The 9,680-nt window shown below is 46.0% G+C and overlaps 1 protein-coding gene and 1 long non-coding RNA gene across 2 annotated transcripts; one reads left to right on the plus strand and one right to left on the minus strand.

Moving 5' to 3' along the window:
* Positions 1-393: 393 nt before the first annotated feature.
* On the plus strand, positions 394-1,373 carry LOC123429441. The gene is made up of 2 exons (XR_006622671.1): positions 394-774; positions 854-1,373. It is a non-coding gene; the product is annotated as an uncharacterized LOC123429441 (long non-coding RNA).
* A 5,843-nt stretch (positions 1,374-7,216) lies between these two features.
* On the minus strand, positions 7,217-9,453 carry LOC123429442. The gene is made up of 3 exons (XM_045113478.1): positions 8,581-9,453; positions 8,177-8,424; positions 7,217-8,055 (listed from the first exon to the last, which is right to left on the minus strand). Exons 1-3 carry the CDS (start codon positions 9,347-9,349, stop codon positions 7,375-7,377), a joined length of 1,698 nt encoding a protein of 565 aa, XP_044969413.1. The 5' UTR covers positions 9,350-9,453; the 3' UTR covers positions 7,217-7,374.
* Positions 9,454-9,680: the final 227 nt, after the last annotated feature.

Raw genomic sequence — 9,680 nt, forward strand, 5'->3', positions numbered from 1 at the left:
GCGACAGGCCTCGTTAGGGAGGCAGGGGAGTAGTTCTTCTGGGTGTGAAGCTGAATGCCCCTTGGCTTCAGCTTCTTTTCTTCTTCTTGTGTTTTCACTTTTTTTCTCCGGCTGCTACCTCCAGCAGTCTTATACAATTTTTTCCTCTAATATATTGGAAAGGCAGAGCTCGTGTTGTTCCGGTAAAAAATAAAATAAAATTAAAGAGGGATATGTCGTCGTGATGGTTCAACCTCTCACCCGCCTCGTGCGATCGCTGCTTCCCCGCCTCGTGCGATCCTCGTAGCAAAGAGGTCCGGCGTAAACAAAGGAGGACCAGATATGTTCCCGCACGGAAAAATCGGAGAAACAACTGCGTACCACGAACGCACGTCCCATGCGAATATGGCCTTTACTAGCTCGCAACCGAAATCCTTGCCGTCGGTGCTGCATGTGGATCAGCGTGAGCCTAGCCCACATGGCCCACCCGAATATCCGCGTTTCCAATGTCCCAGCACTATACGAAGCTGATACAATCAAATCGTATCTGGTGAGCTACCTATGCGGACTAGCCTAGCTCGTACCCGCCTAATGGAACGAATCCCATATCCCGTGACCCATCCGCCCGACCGGGGATTGGATTCAAAATTTGAAATCAATCGGGGAGACGCAGCCGCATCGTCGAAGACCACCACGCTCCCACATCCCCTCTTCAACCTCGCGTAGATCCGCAGATTTCTTCACGATTTGACCAATGAATCTTGGTATGGAATCATTCACGGAACTTCTGTTCAGGTTTGTCCTCTCATAAGCTGCTCTTTTCTGTAATCATCAGCGAGTCCTTCAATCTTAACCTTTGCCGTGTCCATGGCAGCTTCTGTTCCCAACCAGCACAGCCCGAGGTTGTTCCAGATTTGGGATTGCCAGAGGAGGACGAGTGCATTCCTCCAAATTCGCAGTCCTCGAGCCAAGATGGAGAAGAATTTGGAACAGCCGATTCAAGATCTCATGTCTGTGAGGAACGGATTTTCCCAACGCCAGATTTTCCCGATATCGACCATACAGACAGTCACAGCGAGCCATTGTCTGAATCGCAACGCACTCCCTCTTCGTGGCCTCAAAGGTAAATTCTCAATATTTTCTCATCGCCGTCGAAGCCGCATCGATTCAGTGAAGAAGGCATTCTGTTTTCTACCGAGCATGGTGGCTTGTTCATGGCTTGTCAAATGGGATTTAGTCTTTGACTTGTGCAATATTTAATAGACGTATACATTAATGTTCCCATTTAGGCCGGTTTCATATGTATAAACATTCAGTTTGGTATCTGTATCATGGGTGTGGACGTGCTCAGTAGTCAGTTTTGGACAAATCTTAAGTTATTTGTATTCATAACCTGATTACTAGCAGCAGCAGATTCCTGTTATTTGACTAGTAGTCGGATTAATGGCAGCATATATTTGCTGAAAGGGTAATCGTATCGAACTAAATGGATATTAGATGGATAATAATATTGTATATGCATACAGATTCTTGGACATCAAGTGGATGTTACTGTCAAAACCCATGGCTTATTTTGCAGCAGATTCTTACTAAAAGCGTATGCTGCTCGAACTAAATGGCTATTAATCATGTTTATGCAGTCGGCATTCAGAGACAACTGTTCACAGTGCCACCTTGTCCGTGATTTTGTCAAGGATACATATTGGTTATTGTGATAGAGCTTGTACTAAATGGTCTGTATGTACAAGCTGAAATAAAGAACTTTAACACAACACACGTGGGTCTCGGACGCGTCGATGTGGAGGACCCTAGAAGGCGCCTCACTAATCGGTCACAAAAGCAGGACTTTGTTCAGCCACGTGCGTGTCTCTAGTGCATCGACATGGAGGACTTCATCATAACACCCGTGGGTCTTTGATGCGACAATGTGAAGAACTTTGGGATGTGTCTCAAATAATCAGACAACACATGGGTGTTTGTGTGTCACACATAGACTATTGCGATTACATTTCTTCAACGGTACATACCACTTTATTCATTTAGGCATTGTAGTACATACCACGTAGATAGATGTCGAACAAAGATCTTTAATGTACCATACTTTTGACCTTAAGTAAAACGACTAAAAGGACCTTGTCGCATAGCACGCGGGTCTCTGTTGCTCCGATGTGACTAATCGATCACACTCACAGAACTTTGTTTAGTCACACACGGGTCTCTGGTGCTCCGACGTGAAGGACTAGAAGGTGCGTCACTAATCGGTCACACACACGTGAGGCTTTGTTGTGCCACATGCGGGTCTCTGATGCTCCGATGTGAAGAACTTTATCAACCATGAGGGGTCTTATATTTGCCTCTACAATGGAGGGAGTACTTGATATGACTTTGTAGAGGCTTTATATAGTTTTTGCCTCTACAAAGTCCCATGTGTCCTATGGCTTTGTATCGAACTAAGTGGATATTAGATGGATAATCACAGACCCCAGCTATGGCGAGGTGGGAGATGCGAGTAACCATGCGGTGGGTGGAGTAGAAGAGTCATGAAGAAATGGATGGAGGGGAGGAAAGTGCTGGAGGTGGGGATAGCTAGGCCTATGGATACAGAGGAGTAGTACTATGTGGTCCGCCTGTCGGAACTGTAGCCTGTTTTTCGCAGAACTTTACAATCAAATTTGACTGAAAAACTTACACGACGCTAATATATGATCTCCATCCAGTTGAATCATTTATAAACCTGGTTCTGAACCGCAGAAGCTCGCGTTCTATGTTAGACTAAACAGCAATAACAGCAGCCAGCCAGCTGAATTAATGTCGTCCAGAAATAAAGCATGAACATTGTCCTCGCATCAGGGGGATCAAAAGTACATTACATGTACCAGAAAACAGGCTGCGTCAGGAGCATCTATAGGCCATGGTCCCACCTCTGTTGAAATACTACTACATATACATCCAACAGCAACATCACGTGACCAAAAAATACTATACATGGCTGACGACTTGGTGGGCCTGATGATGTGACAACATGCTGGATGTGTGGTTTGGATTGAGGTTGCGCACACAATGTCCCATGCCCGGTCTTCCGGGATTTTTTCACTGTTTTGATCCTTAGGGCGTAAGTTGATCACGTAATGAACTCGGTTCGAAAGTATTTCACGTTTTGACCCTTTTGGAAACGCCACGCACCGTGGCGTTGCAGCCCTGTTATGAAACGCCAGTCTACTAGACGTTGCGGGCCTCGTGTGCAACGCCAGTCTACTGGACGTTGCGGCCCTTCCCAGAAACGCCAAGGGGACTGGCGTTGCAGACATGAGGTGGAACGCCAGTGCCTATGGCGTTTCTTGCCTTTATATTCTGCCACCCCGACCCCCTCGCCCACCAACCACCATTTCTCCTCTCCTCTTGTTCTTCTTAGCCCGAAAAAGCTCTCCCTCCTCCTCACCATCCCCCCCTTCGATCTCCCTCCTCCCTCAACCTTTTAGTAGGTTCTTTGGGGCAAATCGAAGAGGCCGGTAAGCTCCTCCAATCCCTCCAATTAGTTTTTGCAATGTTTTTGTATTTGTGTAGATTTCTTTTGCACTAGGTGTTCTATTTATGTTGCATTGTATTGGTTGGTTTCTTATTATTGAGTAGATTTAGTGTTAGGTTTTGGTTAGGGTTATGCCTAGTTTGGTTGGACAAGGGTAAGGGTTAGTGTTAGGTTTTGTGTTATGCCTAATTTGGATGGACAAGGTTTAGGGTTAGGGTTTGTGTTAATGACTAATTTGGATGCAAATGGTTAGTTGTTTTGTTAGTTGTTTTGTTATACTTAGAATTTGTAGCTGCTGAGATCCTGGCCAGCGTTGCACCCGGAGCTGAAATGCCATAGGTCCTGGCGTTGCAGACCATACCAGAAATGCCAGGGAGACTGGCGTTTCCTTAGTCCAGTACCGCGGTGCTGGCTTCCTGGCCAGCGTTGCAACCAGAGCTGAAACGCCATAGGTACTGGCGTTCCACCTCATGTCTGCAACACCAGCCCCCTTGGCGTTTCTGGAAAGGGCCGCAACGTCCAGTAGACTGGCGTTGCACACGAGGCCCGCAACGTCCAGTAGACTGGCGTTTCATAACAGGGCTGCAACGCCACGGTGCGTGGCGTTTCCAAAAGGGTCAAAACGTGAAATACTTTCGAACCGAGTTCATTACGTGATCAACTTACGCCCTAAGGATCGAAACAGTGAAAAAATCCGTCTCCCACCCCTCGTATGATTCCACCTCTCTCTCTTGCCCGCGGTGGCACTCATAAAAGATCGCGCCTGTCGAAAACGCATGGCTTGTCGTCCCTTCCGAAGATACTGTAGGCAGTTAGGAAAACAACTGAGAGGTGCCTCCTCCTGTTTGCTCCCACGCCCCCAAATCCCTAATGTCTCCTGTGTCGCCTCCACCGCCACCTTCATCACCACCTCGCACAATGTGCTGTTCATCGCTGGCTCCAGTGCGGAGTTACCCATTCCCCTTCGAGGATTCATCGGAGAGCATGGGCGGGCGAGTTGTCGTACTCAACTTCATCTATGCAGAGCGCGCACTCCTTCTGATGTTCGCCCTACGTCTGATGTTGGCCCTCCCTCAACCAACCCCCTCCTACGCGGTATGGATCCTCCTCTTCTCAATGCCCTTCTCCTTGCCGATGCAATCTCCCATCGTCGGTGCTACTGTCCACCCCATCTCCTTCTTCTCCGCCTCATCCTGGGACATTCCCTGGTCAACCTCACCGACAGTGGCGGATCTAGCTATCTGGCAAGGCATGGCATCTGCCACACCTAAAATCTAAAGCTAATATATCTACCTGCTGAGCATGGTAATGGTACTAGTACGTAGCTGGCTAGCCGCTAATTCTGAGAATAAAGGCTGACTACGTTGTGGGGCTGATGTAAACTCCACGGAACAAAAACACGAGAACATGCACGCAAAATCAATAGTATTTAAATTTTGGATGTTTCATTTCAGTGAATTTTTAGACAGCTGCAGTATACACGTATTTCTCCTTGATAAGCTCCGCCACACCAAAAAATTATTCCTGCCTTCGCCACTGCTCACCGATCCTCCTTCCACAACTCCCGATCGTCCCTCCATCAGCACCACCTACCAAACCTGATAGATCGAGCACGACCCAGTGAGGGACACAGACAACAAGGAGGATACATGGGTACCCAGATTCGTGGGAGGCAAACTGGTGCATATAAGAAACAGAATGCACGCTTAGATTGATGTATATCTGATTAGTTTCCTCATTCAGGTGCGACAAATTCTGGATTTCGCATTTCTCTCTCTCTCTCTCTCTCTCTGTGTGGCCAATTCAGTACTCAAAGCAGTCCATTCTGCAATCATGAAGGGAGAACCTGAGGTCTCTTCTCCTGGAAAACTTCAAGATTTCCTAAAAATGTTTTCACTGCATATATATCTTTGTTAGTGTTACATACTCTTCAGAACTGTACCTCTAATTCATTTCAGTTGGTTGAACTACACAAGATACCAAGAAACTGCTTGTGATCTTGATTCTGCTCTTACAGCCACAGTTAGCCTTACGTTTTTGTTTAAGCAAAGTATTAAGCGCTCCAAAAGTTAGCAATTCTGTTGGACTGATGAGGTTCTTGTTTTCTGTCACTGATAAATTCCTCTTTTCCTTAATTTTCCATGATTTAACATCTGGAGACTCACCTTCTGGTTTCCTCCGTGTTCATGTATAATAATTAATAAAGTTATACAACATGTCTTTCTTCTGCTTATGGTCTGGTTGCACGTAAAGCTTCTGTTGGGAGCTAAAGTTCTCCTGTAGATTCTGCGTAGGCACTCTTTGTACTTGTCGAGACTTTCATATAGGTACGATGAGACCTGGCACTTTCCAGCATTGAGTGATATCATTGTAGTTGTGTACATTGTGTTTTCTCTCTCTTGTGAGTGCATCTTTCATTTCAAGTTAGTTGATTTACTAAATTAAATCAGTAGTATGTTGATTAGTTGTCTCCGTCCTAAAAACCTTACCGTGAAGCTAAGTAGCTGACTACTTGTACTTTTATTAACCAGCATCAGATGTGGCGGGGTTAATTCAGGAAATAATCTGCAGTTCATAGCACATCATTTTGACAACTACAAGGAAATAAAAGGGCCTTGTCGTAATGTATTTTGCATGCACCTGAATATTTGTACCTTTTTAAATATATCGCCATAACCCCCTGCTCCCAGTCCTCGTTATATTCTGAATATGCTATGAAACAACGTTGAGTAGATCGCATAGCAATTTATATCTTTGGAATACTTTTTATTTTCTTAAAATGTTAGATATAAATTTCCGTAGCAATTGTTAAGAATTGTTAGCAATGGCAACATGCATGATTCAATGTTACGAATCAAATAATAAGATACGAAAAATTGTTAAGAATTCTATTTCTCCAAAATCTTTTCGAACAAAGATGCCCTAAACTATAAAATGTGCACATAAACCGTGGCATGGGAAAAGTGCAGCCAATCTGAAGTACTCAACAGAAAAGTGTGATCCATGCAGATTATGCAGAGCACGATGCTTGGATACAGGAGCAAACATAAACCCTCTAAAAACATGGTGTGGTTGTTACTGTAAGGAAGGTGGTTTTCAAATAGGATGAGAGAGGAAGACATCGTGTTTGTCAATGGATGGTCGAAAAACCTTAGTTATTTCCACATTTAACCTTTGCAAACCCCTCTGGTTTCACAAGTAGAAAAATACATGACCAAAAATGAAGGAAACATTAGGACGCTGATAAATATATTTTTCCGTGCGTTGCACGGGCAATGACTAGTAATAATCAGATAAATATAAGTATATAACTGGGTAAAGGGTATCATACCATACTTCATAGAATTCTTCTCTCATAATGGTCTGTGGCATAGCTGAGCACCAAGTGTATCACACGTTAAACAAGACTGATCAGTAGTTCAGGAGCAAGTTGACATGCCTGTATACGTACTGCAAACAACTGATGCCATTTCACCAGTGAAAATTGAGCGCACATACAATATTTCTGCCGACTAGGTAGAGGTTTTAAGCAAGACACAAAGAAGACTAAGCATTTCGCTGCAGCTCAAGTTCCCAGACCACATCCATTTGATTCTAGTTGTAACAGAATTAAAGCATCCATTATTCTAGAGGGAGTAACATGCATGTGTTAACAAAACATTCAGACAATCAGACCAGAAATACTTCCTACAGCATGACTTGCAAGTTATAGGAGTAATGTAAGTAGAAATACACCATCTAGAGTTGACTTATAAAACAGAGTCGATACACACAGTCAAACATCTTAAATAGCAGATCGATACAGCAATATATAGGTTCACATCTTACATAGCTGATCAAATACTTGAGCACCATCAAACATATCCCTCTCACACAGCAACCATTTTGGTGCCAGCACTGCTAACAATAGGTGACCAAGCAATGGTTATCTTCACCTTAGAGCCGTTGATGTCACATTTATGTTTACTTATACCGCAGTATTGAGGCCTGATCATGACAGGAGCTTGCACAGAATCACCAGGAGAGTAGGCTTCTATGACAACTTTCAGGGTTTCTTCCAACTCTTCAGAATCTTCACTCACTGTTCGTAATTCAACAGAAACAACATGCCTTGACAGATCAAGGTAACCATCTTCTTCGCCGATTGGCATCTTCCCACCAGCACAATCACGGGAATCAAGCAACACAACTTGGGTGGGAGTGGCAGGGTCTTCATCATCTTTATGGGGTGGCAAGGAGCAAGCAACTCTGCCTCCATAACTGAAAGGGCTTTGACTGCCTTTAACAATGCCGACACGCAAGAAAGTGGCTTGGACTGCTCCACGATAAAGTTTCTGCAGGCTTAACTCGGTTGTGCAAAGACAGTTCTCAATGGTGAAAGTATATAAACCATTATGGGTATCATAACCATTGTAATGGCCTGTGTTATTGATCAACACGCTGTCTTCAGACTCTGCTGCATCGCCCTTGAGTTTTAGTTGGACTTCAAACTCAAGAGGGCGGTCGGCTGAGATTGCACGAGATGGGCCAGTCAAGCACAGAAAGGAGTCCTGCAAGCACCATCATTACACACACTGAATTGCAACAAACTGATGGATCAACAAATTAAGACACATGCATGCAACAAAGAGGAGATAAAAGAGAAGTTAACAGAATACAGCAGGCGCTTACTTTTTTGGTGATCTCTTGGAAGTTCTTCCTTTCCCGATGGAAGAGAACGTTGCACTTGCTATCCACATTGTCTCGTGCGGCGACAACGCCGTATACTTTGAGTGGCCAATGCAGGAGTGGCCATTCCAGGTCCAAACTGATGTTGACAATCTTGAACGAGAAGATCTGCAAGGTGGTCCTAGGAGTAGTATAATCGGATGGAATCTGTCTGGGCGTGTAGTGTGTAAAGTGCATGGGGCTCACTAGGGCTGCACGCACAATTTTGTTAAGAAAAATAGTTAACATGCAATCGATCCTAATAAACCATGAATTGAATCAGTACTTGCTACAAGGAAGGAATCTGCATTGATAGGAATCATAGAAAGCAATTAACGAGCAATGAACTAGTGTTGGCCATATCTTACTTGTGTATCCAAAGTATCCAACTCTAGATTCAACGCCTCGACGGTAGGAATCAAAGAGCACCTGCTCGTCCTCCATTTCCAACCTTGCCTTCTCCTTGGGATCCTTCTCCTCCTCCTCCGGGGCCACATAGTCCTCCTCATACGGGTACTTGTGCCAAAAAGGTTTCAGTTGCGATTTGAGCTTGGACATGCTGCCCTGCAGATCAGCTAACTCTTTTATGATGCTATCGATCACAGGCTGCGCCTTGTCCTCATCTTCAGTCTCATTGCTGCTGCTGAGTGGGGCTGATGGTTTTATCCTGTGTCTCATTATAGTCGTCATCTCTTCCATCTGCTTACAGAGATGCTCGATCTCCTTCTCGGAGATGATGGAGTTTGATTTGCCTAGGTCCATCTCGACCTCCCCCTCCCCCTCAATCTGATGATCAGCCTCAATTGAAGTCGTACCTGGAGCAACCAGCTTGCGGATTTTGACCAGCGAAGGCCTCGCCTCCATGGCATCTTCCCCGCCGCCATCTGCCACCGCAGTTCTGATTTTGACCGGCGGAGGCCTCGTCTCCACGACGTCTTCCCCGCTGCCATCCGCCGCCGCCGCCGCCGCAAACGCACCTGGAGCACTCAGCTTGCGGCGGATTTTGAACGGCGGAGGGCTCACCAGACAAGGCCTCCCCTCCGCGACGTCTTCCCCGCCGCCATCAGCAGCCGCAGTTCTTGTGGGGCAGGTGATAGGGTTGTTGAGATTGCTATACTCTCCGACGCCATCCGCCATCGCAGTTCTTGTGGGGATGGGGATGGGGGTGTTGACTGTTGAGATCGCCGCGGCCGCCGCCTCTCCTCCGCCTTAGGGTTAGGGTTTCTATCTACGGAACGGCCGGGTTTTTTTTTTTTTTTTTTTTGAGACAACGGCCGGGTTTCTCATGCAAACTTGAAATCGAAGGCTCCACGGCCACCTCTGGCTCCACGGCCACGTCCTGCGGCACGACCGGCGCCACGGCCCGCAGCCTCGTCCATGTCGCTATGTCCACGGCCACGACCGGCTGCACGGCTAACACCACGACCAACGCCACGGCCGACGCGCACGCGACGACCGGCGCCATTGC

This window comes from Hordeum vulgare, chromosome 2H, assembly GCF_904849725.1.
Source record: "Hordeum vulgare subsp. vulgare chromosome 2H, MorexV3_pseudomolecules_assembly, whole genome shotgun sequence".
Lineage (NCBI taxonomy): Eukaryota > Viridiplantae > Streptophyta > Magnoliopsida > Poales > Poaceae > Hordeum > Hordeum vulgare.

Excerpts from the sequence above, each read along its gene's own strand:
- LOC123429442 (XM_045113478.1), bottom strand. The coding sequence starts at position 9,349 with ATGGCGGATGGCGTCGGAGAGTATAGCAATCTCAACAACCCTATCACC. Across the intron at positions 8,425-8,580 it reads TGGATACTTTGGATACACAA|CCCTAGTGAGCCCCATGCAC; the intron begins GTAAGATATGGC and ends TTGTGCGTGCAG. Across the intron at positions 8,056-8,176 it reads TCCAAGAGATCACCAAAAAA|GACTCCTTTCTGTGCTTGAC; the intron begins GTAAGCGCCTGC and ends TGGTGCTTGCAG.